Raw genomic sequence first — 15,875 nt, 5'->3', positions numbered from 1 at the left:
CTACACACCTGTATACACACACAGACACACACACCAACATACACACACAGACAGTCCATTAGCTTGACAAACAGTTAAGGCAGTATTAGAGGTCTGGCAGCTGGATCAATGGGAGACAAATGATAGTCCCCCTCGCGTAGCTCCACACTAGGGCCTTCAGTCCCAGGTGTGTAGCTTCTCGTGTGACCTGGCCTGCACTTTAATTGAGGATCACATGACTCTGCGTGAGCATGCCGGTCACTGACCCGTGCTGACTCCAGAGTTGGCGATGACGGTGGCCTCGGTCCACTGATCGGCGCTGGAGACGGAGTACGAGCGCTGGTGCATCCCCTCCGTGCTGCGGCTGTTGAAGGACACTAAGCTGACGCCGCTCGCCATCTGCGACACCGACGAGCTGCTAGTCACCGAGCCTGAAACACAAAGTGGAGACGTCAATGCGGCATATAAGGAAGACTCAGATACCTGCAGTGTTCACTTATCACTCATAACTTCTGTGAGAAAAGCTGCATTAGCTTCTGTCTCTTTAAGAAACCTCCTCCCTAACAGCTCTCTTTCCTCTGATTGGACAGTGACAGGAAGCCTGCTGATAGCACCATACACTGAATATACAATATACTGAATATACAAAGATGGACATAGCTGTCCTTTTGTTTGTGGACTCCGTCACTGGAGGAAGTGGGGTTTTTGGATTTAATTTGTCATGCCCCCCTCTACAGGCTGGGAGCAGTAACTACGGGCTCCATGTACAGTTAGCTCAGCGTTCTGATCATTTTAACCAGCTGACTGAAGAAAACTGACACTTGAGCACGTTTCTCATGACCAGAGAATCACATTTAAAGCCCGTGCTGCTGTTTAAGCTTCAAACATCCGGAGCGTCGCACAGATCATCTGCAGACCTCCTCTTCCTTCCTTGGCGTGCACACATACTCTCATTTACTTCACACAGAAACACGAGGGAGCCATAAAAGGCAGCCTCTCACGAGCCGGCTGCTTAAATCAAACCCTCGAGTCGGCAAGAGGCTGTGTGGTCCAGCAGCAGGGTGAGTCACCCCCACCCTCCTCCTCCTCTCCCTCATTCTCTCATTACAGCTCATTTCTTGGTGCTGGCTGAATGGAGCCAGGACTCTGATTGCATTAATATTCATGACAATAATTAGTACATGGAGTACAGCTCACTGAATATTCATGCTATTAGCTCGGGCCTCCTGCGTGTGTGTGTGTGTGTGTGTGTGTGTGTGTGTGTGTATGTGTGTGTGTGTGTGTGTGTGTGTGTGAAAGAGAGAGATTTAAGCCTCATAAGCGCTGATTTTATGTGTGTGTGAGACACGCAGGATTATGCTCCACCTTTTGTTTTACGACGTCTTCCTTCAGGTGATAAGACACGTTTGCTTCGAGGCTGAACTGCAGATTTTTCCCCTCCTCCTTTCAATCAATCTTTATTGACTCAGAACGAACAAAACAACGCTCGTGTTTATGATGTCAGAGCGAGAGCGGCGATTAGAAGCACAATTAGGGAACGAGTGTGTTGATGATGGGCTAATCGTTGCTGAGTGGAGGCGAGACTTCATGTTCACTCCTTTATGTTTTCATATTTCTGCTCATTTTTATTGCATCATTTCAATAACGCTGATTCAGTTTTTCTGTTATTTAACACAACACTTCGTTTTTACCTCCAAACACGTTGTTGGTTTCTACGTGTGAACGCTGACAGTTACACTTAAGCCTTTCAAAGACATTTTTACAAAATAAATGCGAATTTCTTTTTGGATAAATGTTGGATAAATGTGAAAACTTATTGTTGTTATCGTATCATTTTACAAGAAAGATTTGGATGTTTAAAATAAAATGAGACATCTAAACGCATGAAGATGGAGTTTAAACAGGTTTCTTACTTAATTACAGTGATTAATAATAATTTCACAAATTAACCATTAAACCTGGATATACACATGAAAATTGACGTAAAGACTCGTTACTTTAAACTATAAGAAATGGACTTCCTGATTGGATGTTTGATAGCAGGACTGGATATTTTTGAAAACATAAGTTGCAACAAACTAAATAGAAAACTTTTATTTTGAAAACCTGAAGCTTTAAATGCATCCTGGTAAATTCCTTATAAGTAATTATTGCTTTTGTTTTGAAAAATTACATATGTTAGAGCATGCACTTCTGATGATGAATTCTAAACGGGAGTTCAGCAGTAAAAAAAATGTTGAATTTCAGGTAAATCACTGCCGTCCAATCACAGAGGAGGAGGGGTGTGACAAAGATTACCTCCCTTATACCTATGGTTTAAAGGTTTGAAGGTCTGATACAGACGCTCTCAGGTGTCAGTTTGCAGGCCTCACCTGAAGTCTGTCCGAGCTGCAGGCTGCTCATGTCCTTCGTCAGGCCGTTGGTTTTGGGACTCGGCATGGCAGCGCAGGTGGACACGGCGCGCGGTGGCCTCTTCCCCGGCACCTTCACCGTGGTCCTGAGCAGGTCGATCTCCTTCCCATGGACGTTCTGCATGTAGTCCTGACAAACAGAAGGCAGCATTCAAACCTTATTGTGTTGAAGTCCCGTAATCTTTAAACCTACATGAATCTTAAACCCATTTTTATTCGTCCGAGTATTCAGACATTTTACAACCGTTTAAACCAGAGAAAGAATTTTAAAAACGTAATTACATGCAATCATTGACTAAGCAGGCCCACTGACAGCAAATAAACACATGGGACAACACTTAGAGCACAAAACACAAAGCAAGTAAAATGAAGTGTGCGTGTAAGAGATCTCATCAACACGAGTGGGATTATTTGGGATAATAAACCTCCCAAATCCCTCAAACACACAATGGAAACAAAGCAACACTAATCCCTTAAAGCGGCGCTGAAGTGGCCCAACACTCGGACTCTGATTGGCTCTGTCCGTTCACAAATGTGCCTGAAACAAGAGCGACCACTGTCAGGGGCCTCGGCAGCCCCTCTAGCGAGGAGCCCCCCTCCGGTCCGGACCGGATGGATCAGACAAGAAGTGGTGTTTAATGACGAACGAGAGGCGCTTGTTAAATTCACCACCCCCACCTCTCTGACGGTGTCGGAGAATCAGTGGTGACCCAAGAGAAGCACGGCACCTTGGGAGGTCGGCCTCCTCTTCAGGATCAAGGTGGTGATGAGAAACAAAGCTTGTGGATTAAAAAGAAAGTCTGATATATATTTTTTAAGACATAGAGAAGGGGAATTATTTGGAAAATAAGTGTTGGTTTGGAGAAGAAGGCTATTACAAGTATTTTTTTTTCTATCTGAAGAAAGAATAATTATTTCACATTCTTTACCATTACAAAGAACTATCTAATGGATCCAGATGTTCCATAGCAGGACAATGAGTCGAGAATATCCAGCCAGTGAACCTCTACAAATTTAAAAAATGTGTATAAAACCAAGCCCCAACTATAAAACAGGACAAAACAAGTCCAGATCAACCCAAAGTGATCCCCAATCCAAGCTAATAAATGAGTCTAAATGTAGGTCAAAACAGCCACAAAAATTGTTCAAAGCAAACTGCAAAATGTTTATAAAACCAGTTTAAAATATGTCCAAACCAATCAAGGTCAAAACCCATCCAAATACAAAACTGGCCTAAAACAATTTAGGCCAGGAAAGCAAAGCAATAAAAGCCAAAACAAACTATTTAAAACTAAGACAAAACCAAAGGGAAACACCAAACCTAAAAACACTCCAAAGACGCACCCCAAGCCCAAAATCAGTCCAACGTAACGACTGAAATCCAACCTCAAAGCAGATACCTGATCTATGCAACATGAAGTTATTTTGATTTACCTGAAAAAAATGAAAACTTTCGCTTTCCACTTGGATTGCTCACCTAAACTCAACCAAAGCCTGCTCAAAACGTACCAAAAACTCTGCCTCACATCCTTAATGTGTGTAATTTAGTTAAAATGTCTGTGCAAACATGAAGAAAACCCTGTAGTGTTGGATTTCAATGACACAAACTAACAAAGTTTTTTTATTTTTCCCCATTTTCGTCAATGTTGTGTTCATCTCTGACACACTACAGCTTTCATTAGAGCTGCTCTATACAGTTGAAATAATTACTGTTAAATACAAACTGTTCGTGGCATTATTTCAGCAAGCATCCTCGGTTTGCTGTTATTGCACAGACTTGGATAATAACACACACATTTATAACACACACACGCACTCTCTCTCAGTGTTTCCCGCCTCCCTCTGGCAGCTCGGCTGACAAAAGGCCAATTCAAAGCCAAGTGCTCTCGACGGCGTCTTAACAAGCCACTGGAGAGCCCTCGAGCCAGGGGCCCGCTGGGTAAACCCTCCACACACACACAAATGCACACACACTCACACACACACCCCTCCGACAGATTGACCGAGGTAATTGAGTCTCCATTTGCATCTGAGAGCTTTCATCATCGGCCCGATCGTCCACACCATGCAGCGACGTCCAGGACGGATGTGTGTATCGACCAAACAAACCGACAGCAGGTGGTGACGAGTGTGTGTGTGAGAGAGGACGAGAACATGTTGTCAGCTTATGAGCGCGGAAGAAAGAAAGTGTATTTAAGAGTGTGTGTGTTTGCGTGCAGTCAGTATAAATGGACGCATCAACGGCAGCATCAGTGTGAAAAATGCAACATGAACTGAGAGCTGGATACTGCTGACGGCAAAGGAAACATGAATCCATAAAGAGCGAGCTACTTCACAACACGATCGATGGGTAAACAGACAACAGCAGATAAAGGAGAAGAAGAAGAAGCTCTGCGATCAGACTGAAAATGTGGAGAAAGTGATGAAGGTGCAGAGATGGTGGGTACAAAACCAAATTTATTAACAGTTACAAAGACAAGTACAAAGTTGCTCCATAACTAGCCTGAACAGGTCCAAAACCAGGTCAGAACCAAGTCCAAAACCCAGACTAAACATGACCAAAACCAGGTCAGAACCAAGTCTAAAAAGTAGGCTGAACAGGTCCAAAACCAGGTCACAAACAAAATCTAAAACCCAGACTAAACATGTCCAAAATCAGGTCAGAAAGAAGTGCAAAGTCTAGCCTAAACATGTCCACGTCGAAACCAAAGTATAAAAATCGGTGCAATACCAAGTATTGCACAAAATTGCCTTAAATAAGTTTAAAACTAAGCCTAGGACCTACCTGAACAAGTCCAAAGCCAGGTCAGAAACCAGTGTCAAAAAACCTGAAGAGATCTATAGTCCATGTTCAAACCTAAAACCTAAACGAACTTAAACACATTACATAACAGGTTTTTATGGTAAATATTATAAATTACATCTGTTGATATGTAAACTGTAGATGTACATTGCTTTTAATGCAAAATTATCTCAATGGACAGAAATTTGTAGTGTCTTCAAGTTATTATCTAAAGGCTAAAAACTGAACGTGTATTTAAGATCACTGAAGTTAAAACTTTCTAATTCTAATCTATTATTACTTTTACTGCTGGATCTCGTTTTGAACATTTGGATTTGGGACGTTTAAAAATGAATTCTTTAAGACCATCTTGGTTTCTATCTTGTGTTCACTCAGCATTGGTTAGCTCTCTGCCTTAGTTTCAGGCTTATGAACACAAAAAAAGAAAAGAAAAACTGACTTCTAATCATTCTTTCTTGAACAAGAATTTCTAAAAAATCTCTGCTCTTAACAACACTCACTGCTCAGAATCACATCGAGACAAGAGGCGATTAATTACTCTCTCGCCTTTTGTTGGCCTGATCTTCTCCTCTTTAGACTTTTCTTGGCAATTAGGTGGCATCTATTGCCATCCACTCAATTAGCGGCATTAATGTGATTTCTTTGCACATAGTCGGGCAATTAGTGGCACTGATTGAGTTTCATTCGATTAGCCTCCGCAAACACGTTAATTGACGCCGGAGCTGCAGATGCAAAGCATTCAGGAAAACCTGGCTTTTGGTGCTGGAGGGGGTTTGTGTGTGTTGATGTGTTAAGTGATGAGTTTTAACACTAATTTACTGCATCAGCTGCTCTAATGGCTGATGGACGTGTGCAGTTTGGTGAAGTGTGGATATGTCTGAGCAAATCATTTGTGATTTAATGTTTCTGCAGATGAAACCAAGAGTCAATTAGTCAAGAAAAGCATGACAATAATCTGCAACTTCTAAAATGCGCGATTCATTGTTCATTTAGGTCATTTTTCAACCTAAAACAAATATTTTCAGGTTCTAAGATACTTTTTTGTCTGTTGGTGTCAAGAAAATCCAGGCAACAGGGAGGGGACCTTTCATGCTTTTCTGATCAGCTTTGCACAAAACAAGCCATCAATTATCATCAAAACAATCTGACTCCCGAAGAGATCAAACATGATGTCCAAGCATCCCTGAATCAGTGAAATGAAGGCTAAAACCAGATCAAACAAGTCCAAAAAACCATCCAAAACACATAATTACTGAGCAAGGATGAAAAGAAAGAGAGCATACTCCTAAATTACAATGTTTCTAAAACAGATGTCTATAGAGTCCTTTACTCATTTTTTCCACAGTATTTTTCACTCCCATCTCTTGTAGTGACCCCAGCATTATCAAGTGGTCAATCAAGTATTTTCCAACCGCTCCAACCACCCCAAACTTATCCTGTCACCTCCCGTGCAGTTCATAAATGTATTCCTTTATTAATTCAAAACAAAAGTATCACCCTTTCTTAAGAGATACAGTGGTCCCTCGCTATAACGCGGTTCACCTTTCGCGGCCTCGCTATTTCGTTGATTTTTTTGTGCAATTTTGCATAATTTTGGGGGGGGGTTTTGTTTTTTTTTACAGCTCATTGTGTTCTGCGTGCTGATTGGCTGTAGACCAGTGTCAGTCAACCTCATGCCGTGTCTCCTGTACAGTTCAGAATGCATCCAACTTGACAAATTTCTTCGATTGCTAGCAGTGTGACTCTGAAGTGCTGTACTGTATGTTTGTAAGTTTTCTCTCCAACAAACACAACAATGTCGACAAAACGTTTTGCACCGTCAAAGGCAACCGCGGGGGTTTCATTTTATAATACTGGACATATTATTCTACGAAGGTTTGAACTTTGAGGGCGTTTAAACATGAGAGAAAAGTGTGAAAATGTTCATGCCCGCCTGAGAACAGTGTATAATGTGTGTAGTGAGGGGTTTTACAGCCTTAAAAAATGTATAATAATTGTAAAAAAAATAAACTTGCCTACTTGGCTATTTCACCTATCGCAGGCTATTTTTAGAATGTAACTCCCACAATAAACGAGGGACCACTGTAAACTGTATTTTTTTAAATAATCAGTTAATTTCATTTACGTTTAGTTTAGAATTTGCGATTTTTAGCTTCTAAATATGTGAAATTGGCTTCTTTTCTTTGTTATTTACAACAGTTTCAGAAAATTCTTCCAGTTTTGGACTGATGAACAGATTAGTTAAGCCACTTTAAAATGTCATCTTGAACTGAAGAATGCCCATATGGAAAATACGATCAATGTAATTAAAGAAGATAATGAATACATTTTCAGAAAAAGTAAGAAAGAAAACAAAGTAACCATATTAACACTATTACACACTGAAATGCTTTTTGTGTTAATTTTTATGATCAAACTTGTCATTTTGCACCTTTTTCCACAAAACAACTGTATGTGTACCTTTTAACATAAAAGAAAAAAGTCAAAATAAAACAAATTTTTATGCACTTGTGGCCAAAATTCTTTAAAAAAAAACAAAAAACAAAGACAAACAAACGTTAATTACACAACAAAAATGTGGCGAAAATGTGTCAGAGGCGATACATTTAATCTGACTTCAGACTGAGCAAGAGGACAGAGAGGAAATGAGCAGCAGAGAGAGTGAAAGACACAAAAAAGTGTGTGTGTGTGTGTGTGTGTGTGTGTGAGATAATAAAGCAGCGTTGGGGGCAGGATATTGTGCCAACAGGGCAGAGAGCTGGGGCAATTAGCAGAGACATTACAGATGATATTCACATCATCAGCGCCGACGTGGGCAAACAGATGACGAGTCCTAATTAATACACAAGCCATCAACACACACACACACACACACACACACACACACACACACACACTCGCGGGGGAGAGATGAAGAGCAGCAGATAGATGGAGGTCAGTGCAGGCTAGCAGAGCGCTGCAGTCTAATAAGCATTCACAGTGGCTGTATGTGTTTGTGCTTGTGCTTTTGTGTATGTGTCTTACGTGTAGGCTCGGGTGGTAGGTGAGCAGGCCGTTGTCACACAGCGTCACGTACTTCTTCTTCCACTCCTTGTTGAGGGACTTACCGCTCCTCTTCAGCAGCATGCCCTGCAGAAAACACACAGATGAACACTCACTGTCAGCACACACCTTTCAATGCAGCTGTGCACTTTGAACACAAACAACATCATCATCTGCAAAAGAAATTTCTGAACTCCACTATGATAATCCGCAGCCTCTCCAGTAAGTTCCCCAGTATGCAGATGGACTCCATTGTCACTGTCTTGAACGGCAGCTCTGCAGCCTTGGTGAGCTCGACCAGCTCTGGTTAAAGTGGCCGTCAAGCTCCCAAGCACACCGTCAGAGCAAAAGAAGAACAGCTGTGGCGCGCCATTATGGTGAAGTGGAAGTACATACAGGGCGGATGCCACAATCCAAACCGGCAGTTTATGCTCGCTGTTGTCACCCAAAGTGAGGCCCAAATTGTCATGCAGTGAGCTCTGGTGTTGTTTTGGTGGTGCACCATTTTTGTAACCTGACTAAAAGGCAATCGGTTAATAAAATACTTTGACGACGTCACTTCTTTTCTTCATTTATTGACATTAAAAATATATAATAGCTTTGTAGAGATATTATTGGAGGTAATGAGTATGTTAATGGAAAGGTTGGAACAGCTGAAGGTGAACAGTAGAACCATTTTGAGAAATAAACAGACTGAAACCATCAAATAAGTTGGTAATGTTAAATTTGGTGATGATAAAGAAATTAGTGGTTTGATGACAGGAGATTTCACTCTTTACATGGTAGTTTTCTTCAGTCAATGAAAAAAGAATCTTTGATTTCAAAGCGAGCAGGAAGAAATCCCAATAGAAAGTTACTGACAGTGAAGTCTTGCTGGAAATGAATGGAAATATTTAGGGACTCGTTTAGGAAAACCTAGCTTTTTCGTGCTGGGGGGGATTTGTGTGTATGCATTAATGGTTACGAGTTTTAAGATCAGACTGTGATCCAGTCCTTGGTAATATCAAACAAACAAAACTATAAGCACACTTTAGCCTCAAATATCTCTGTGATTTCACATATAGAACCAAAAAGAGTAAAAAACACAACTCTGCTCAAAAGTGGACAAAAAATATATGGAAATTATTGTCCACTTTTGAGTCTTAATTGTGCATTTTAAAGCCTCTCGATTCCTCGATCTTTGTGCACGCTGCAGCTAAATGACGTCCAGAGTCGGCTGAGTGAAGCTAATGAGCGAAACGAGAGAAACAACATTTAAAAGATCAGAGATGAGAGGAGCTGGATGTGAATAGATGGAAGGAAATCAGCGCTCATTTAATTGTCCGACTATCTTTTTGTTCACTCTCTCTCCTACGCACATCAGCTGCGGCTGACTGACCGTTTAGGCCAAGCGACCGCCCGCTCACCGCCCACACTTCATTAGGAGAGAGAGAGCAGGAAGGTCAAAGAGAAGGCGAGAGAGCGGGATCAAAATGGGAGAAAGTAGCAGAAAAAAAAGAGGAGGAAGAGGGAAGAGGAGGAAGTGCAGGAGAGGGGGGATAAAACTGTCCGCTGATTAGCAATTACAGCCGCGCTGCCACGCGTGTCACTTCACTGGACCTCTACAACATTAACACTCCGACAGAGGGTATTAATAGAGTCCAGCCGTGAAGGGAGGAAGAGGGGAGTTAGAGGAAGATGAGGAAGTGGGGAGTGAGACGGACAGGCCAGGCTGATGGACAGAAGCCTGCTCGCTGGCGCCCCGGCCGCTCAGCTTTCATTAAGGCGGTCAGTAGTGGTGGGATAGCGCGGCAGGCCCGGGGTGACCCTCGCCGCCAGTGATGGAGCATTCAGTGTAATTGGCGGTGACATAATGCCATGAAGAAACGTCTCAGAGTGACAGAGGCAGGGGAGGAAAGGACAAGATGGCGAGCTATGAAAGAAAGGAGACTAATTTTTACCCTGGAAGGTCTAAAATACATTTTCAAGAGTAATATATTAGACTGAAATTTGTCTTGTAAGGATGGCACCAGAGGGAAAGTAGAAAATAAAATAATAAATATATAAACTAGAAATATCCCAGAAGGGCCTTTAGTTTTGTATTAATGAAATAATAAACCTCTGTTACAGACAGTGAACTAAACACAGATAGTAAGGTTGGGTAGGACACCGTTTTACATTTAGAGACTGTTTAAAAAAAAAAATGGACATAACCCCTTTTTTACCCATTTTTTTCAGAAGATCCAATCTAAATTCCCAATGCTAGTGTTTTGTCCACAGCCTTATTGGATTTTGGAGCCAGAAGTGAACATATTTGGAAAAGAGGCTGGAGAGGGTAGACAAACACAGGTAAGTTTAATTTGATCGGCCAACTTCAGGAAGCCTGCAAAGGGGTAGGTAGGACCATGGGAAAATCAAATTCTACAGTTTCCCGCACCAAACCTTGAGCACTGACTTCTTGGATGGTCTGTTAGTGCCATTAACAACACAAGCCTTTTATTGTGTGACAACACAGCAAGCCAAATTAGCTACAGTTCCTCTAATGTCCACTTGAGGCTCCAGACTCTAAAATGACCAACTTTACAGCAGAAATAAATATGTTTATGACATCTTGACATTCTACTTTTGCGTCATTTTGGCTACAAGATACCAAAATGACAATGGACATTAAGCTAAGATGCTCACTATGTCGATGTCTTATTAACAGTCTGTTGTCAGCTGAGACATCAAGTGATACTTAAAAGCTGTTACTGCTAACAATGAGAATTAACCTACATTTGTCAGGATTTAGAGCCCAAAAACACATAATAGAGAGAAATAGAAGCATGTCTTGAGTGGAACATTCCTTTAAATTTTATAATTATATCACCATAAAACCCCAAAAAATACAGTGATATATAATTTAGGTCATATCAGCCACCCCTTGAATAGATGCTCGAATGTCCTGCTGGTATTACAGACAGTGAACTCCCCACAGACACTCGACAGCAGTGATTCCACTAATTTCAGCTCATGTCACGAGGAAGTGAAACAGAGCAGTGTGTATGCGTGTGTGTAACAACAGGGCTTCCCCACGGTGCGCTAAACACGACTTGACGAGCTTCCCGCTGCTCTGAAGTGAAAGCTGCCGGCAGCCGTGCAGCTGTCAGGCCAGCTGATCATCCATTACTGCCTGTTAGTGAGCGAGCGCCAACGTGTTTCCCGGCAGAGCCAGCCAGCCAGAGAGGACGTGTGTTTACATGACGACCATCATCCAATAAGACTTCAGGTCAGATAACTGTGGTGCGGGCTTTTCAATTATAATCCATCAGACGGATCATTTAACAGATAAATCTACAGTCTCAACACTCAAGAGGGATTTTTATTGTCAAGGGACGGATGATTGAAATTAGAGTCACTCATGTAAACTCACCTTGACAAGAAAACACTGGCGATAATCATTTGAAGCAAACTTTAAGATTGTTAACATAATATATTAAGATGCTGAAGGAAAGAAAAGAGGAATAAAGAACCTGTGGCAGTAACCAACCAAGAACTGACTAAACCTCTGAATTATTAGAAACTTTAAGGCTTAAGAAGGCAGTCAGTGGACTTTGGAGATGGTGGATGCAGCTATTTTCATACAGATGTTAGTTTTTAGAAGTAGCTATATCCTCAAAAAGCTCAGCTGTTTAGTTATTGTTTCTTCAGAACATCAAGCTTGTTGCAAAGGTTGGTGTCCTTTCCTTCAGTTCTTTATTAGAGTTCTGATGTAAAAAATAAAGGATACTATGCGTTGGATCTATTTTGTCTACAATTGTTGGAGATTTTCTGAGAGTCTGAGTCCAAAATGTGAATGTCTGGAAGCTTAAATAAGGTTTTCTTTAATGGTCTTTATATTTGATTCAGTTGAATTTTTCACTCTGAAATAAAAAGTTTTCTGTACATTAAGTGGAAGGAAACAATTTATTAAGCATATAAACTGCTCAGCTGTTTCTTATTTCATTGGTTGGAAAAGTCATGCCCTTCACCTGGATTAAGGATTCGACAGAGACCATTTGGGCCAACGCCTCTTTAACCATCTGAGACCTGATATGTTGTTGATAAAGATAACATGACAAAGGTGAAAACTCTGTCCTGAATCTTTCCAGAAAATGCTAGATCCAGATCAACTCCGCCTGTGGGGCCAAGTAAACCTTTGTTAAAAAGTTTTTTGTCCATACATTTATGAGTATCCCTGCTAACAAAAAAAGAAAGCAATAATAACTTCCACAAAAAATACATATATTCCAGAGCAATATTCAATTTTAAAGTGTAAAAGTGTAAGAACAGAAGAATCTAATCCCGCTTTTGAATTTTTGTCCATTTAAATGGACAGAAATTCCTTACAAAGCCCCAGTTTTAGCTTTTAAAGGGTCGAAATTGTTTTCTGCCTTTCAGTCTGTTTTTATCCTCTCTGGCTTACAGTTAGATCATTACTACCTGAAATAATCCTCTAGCTGTTCTGTATAATTAATTTTGTGGATATTTTCACTGCCTGACATCAAAAATGTATTCTGATGTGTTTTGGTTGCATAATGGAGGAAAAGAATTAAAAATCAATGGGAAAAATGTTGCTTTCATCTACATTTTAAGATTTTACCTGAATCCTAAAACAAAAAGTGAAATATTTTTGCAATACAGGATCAAAAGAGAAAGTAAACTGAAACAAGACAATGGAGCGATAAGAGGTGGATGGTTGATCACCACCAAACGAAACTGAGAGATGAACTAACATCTTTCACAGACCTTCACCCAAACCCGGGTTTTGGGGAGGGAGACGTCAGTGGATTAATTTTGTCCATCTATCCTGAGGATGACAAGCGATCAGTTTGTGCGAGAGGAAGGCTAATTGAACGCCACGTTGAAATCCTCATGATGGGTAATATCTTTCATTATTCACTTCCCCGAGCTTAGTGACACACTTATTTTACCTTCAGGAGGAGGAGAGGGGGGAGCAGCTATGACAGCTCACAAGGTCTCCACATTGGAAAATAGATGTGGGGAGATAAATACATCCTCAGATATACTCTCTCCCCTCCGACTGAGGCACTTCTCCGCCCTGGTGAAGTATTGTGGGGTAGTGCTTAGGAAAAGGTCGCTAGCTCCAGGGAGCGGGAAGATGAAGTCATTTGTTAAGCAACAGAAAACGTCCGAGGGCATCAATGAGGATTCTTCTCTGGAGAACAAAACAAAGGGGCATGAAGGGTCTGTGTTGGGTTTCAGTGGGAAAGAAAGCAAACAAGCATGGATAGACGAATAGATGTAGACAGACAACCCCCCAAAAAACAAAACTCCCCGAGACACTCGCTACCTTCACTTCTTTGCCTCGGTTGAAGTATTGTGCGGTAGTGCTTAAGAAAAGGTCGCTAGCTCGGGGGAAGCCAAGAGATGAAGTCATTCGTTAGACGACGCATCGGAAAGGCTCATACCTGAGGGTCTCTGATTAAAGACCACAGCTGTCACATGTCCGGCATGTTCGAGGAGGAACATATTGCACAGAAAATGATTTCTGAGGCGTAAAGGTGTGCTCACAAGACACAACTTTTACCTCTTTGTCTGAAGCTAAAACTGAGGAACATGAACAGTAACATGAACCATAATTCCTTCTTCCATTGTGTGAGTCAAATTAGAAGGAAACTTTTCTCCTCTTGGAGGCTGCCTGCCTATTGATACAGACTAATCTACTCTCTAATCACTCAATCACCCCCCTATTTTGCTCAGACAATGGACTCTACCGGGGCCTCCTGAAGAGTGTGACAGCGGATCTTGGAGGAGATACGGGGGAGGCAATATCAGTGGACAAACCCTCCACAGAACAGGATGATCTCTATGGAGCTAAGGCCCTTTTGTTCTTTAACGTCCCCCGAGAGCAGGAGGCTAAATTAGAGGTGTCACCCCCTGCCGACAGAGGAGTGCGAGGGGGGTGACGAGAAAGGGATCCCTTCTGTATCGTGGTGGCCATCTGATCCAGCCTGAGCAGCGTCTGCAGGTCATCTATCATCCTCTCAGACAAGAGGACAGAGTGTGAAATGTTCACTCCTCTAATCTCCAAGAAGACAAAAAGAGAAAATAAAGGAAAGGGGCCGATGCTGTCTGACTTACTCCAGGTAAATATCCTCTTTGTGGGAAGCAACTGAAAGCTCTTTGACCCCCCTGCTGCAGGTCAAAGTAGGTAGAGCTTCTTCACAGTGATTTAGAGTAGACTGGTGCCGTTTGTCACAGATTAGAAAACGAATCTGAAAATCCGGGTGGACCAAAACTAAAGATCATGTCTTTATGGATGACTTTAAAGTGCAAGCACTACGTCCTGGAATTAGGCTCTTTTGAATGTAGGAACTTTTTTGCAGTTCTACTAAAGACAATGTCGCCTTTGAGTTCTTACAACTCAAATCTTTTTTCTCCCTCCAAAATATGATGCATCACTGACAACTGTCATTAAAAGTGTAAACAACGACAAAACATCTAAACATCTGTGCTACCAAGATGGAAAATTAAGCTGTAACAACACAAAAAGTAATTTTGCTCTACCAACCACTGAACTTCGTGGCTCCCAATACTAGAATTACTGGAATTCAATCCATCCATCGCTTTTGGTTTATCTGAACTTGGGCAGCAGGCTAATCAAAGATTTTAAAAAGATCCTTCTTTCAAGCTTTTCACTTTCCAGTTCGTTCTGGGAAATCCCATAGCATTCCCAGGCCAGAAAATATATATAACCTCTTCAGCAGGTCGTGGGTTTACCCTGGGGTTTCTTCACAGTTGGGTTTGCTTCTAAAACCAGCAAAGGGAGGTATCCTAACTATATGCCTGAACTACCTATCAACATTAACCACTGGAATTCCTATCTGGTAACTTGCTTAACCCCCCCAGGTATTTCCCCGAACGGCTTAGGGATTGGTTTTTAGAAAGTGTACAGCTAATGTGAGTATGCTAGCAGGTAGTCTTCCATTACTGTTCTCTTTGTGTTTTTCTCTTATCTTGCAATGTATTAATGTATTTCCAGTTTTCAAACTAAATATGAATCAAACATCAGTCATTACCTGACAAAAACAAGCCTTTTTTACTTTTTCCAGACAAAGGGTCAAAAGTGTGATCATAAAAGTCAGATTAGTTATGATAGGATTTGGTTGAGAATTGACATACAGGGTGTTAAATGCCTGCATTTAGTGTGGACAAGGTTTTTTCTTGTGTTGAGAAAAGTTAAAGTAATTATTTTGGGGCTTTTATTTGACAGTGAAAAGTGAAATAAAATATGAAACGTGGGTATGGGGGGCTTTTAATGACACCACATGGAGTTTGCATTTTGTTACTTTGTTCCCACAGATTCGTCCACAGGTTGATGTTTTTGCCCTTAAAATTGATTTAATATTCATCTTTCAGCCTAGACCCTATTTATGATTATTTCTTCACAAACTAAGGCTTAAAATCAAATTAAACTGTGAGTGTTCTGGATGCAGAGTTATTCAGATTTATTTTCCATGATTAAAACAACAAATAAAGGGGACTGAACGGCCCTGGTGGAGCTCCAGTTCTTTTGATTCATTTCTTTCCATGTGGTTCTTGACCTGATCACTACAAAGAATGACGGGAATTAAAAAACAAGATTTGTTGCCTCGAAGTAAACAGTAAAAATCATAAAA

At 41.2% G+C, this 15,875-nt stretch overlaps 1 protein-coding gene across 7 annotated transcripts in view; it reads right to left on the bottom strand.

Annotated features, from left to right (window-relative positions):
• Positions 1–15,875, bottom strand: part of agap1 (ArfGAP with GTPase domain, ankyrin repeat and PH domain 1) — a 170,149-nt gene that overhangs the window by 43,691 nt on the left and 110,583 nt on the right. For all 7 annotated transcript variants that reach the window (XM_025902797.1, XM_025902795.1, XM_025902796.1 and 4 more), the window contains 3 exons: positions 8,218–8,322; positions 2,352–2,520; positions 246–410 (listed from right to left, as the gene is read on the bottom strand). In XM_025902797.1, the coding sequence (XP_025758582.1) occupies positions 246–410; positions 2,352–2,520; positions 8,218–8,322 (439 nt within the window). The remainder of the gene's footprint in view (positions 1–245; positions 411–2,351; positions 2,521–8,217; positions 8,323–15,875) is intronic.

Source organism: Oreochromis niloticus, linkage group LG23, assembly GCF_001858045.2.
Source record: "Oreochromis niloticus isolate F11D_XX linkage group LG23, O_niloticus_UMD_NMBU, whole genome shotgun sequence".
NCBI classification, from domain to species: domain Eukaryota; kingdom Metazoa; phylum Chordata; class Actinopteri; order Cichliformes; family Cichlidae; genus Oreochromis; species Oreochromis niloticus.
Note: the sequence above shows the minus strand (reverse complement) of the source record. Positions and strands in the feature narration are given on the sequence as shown.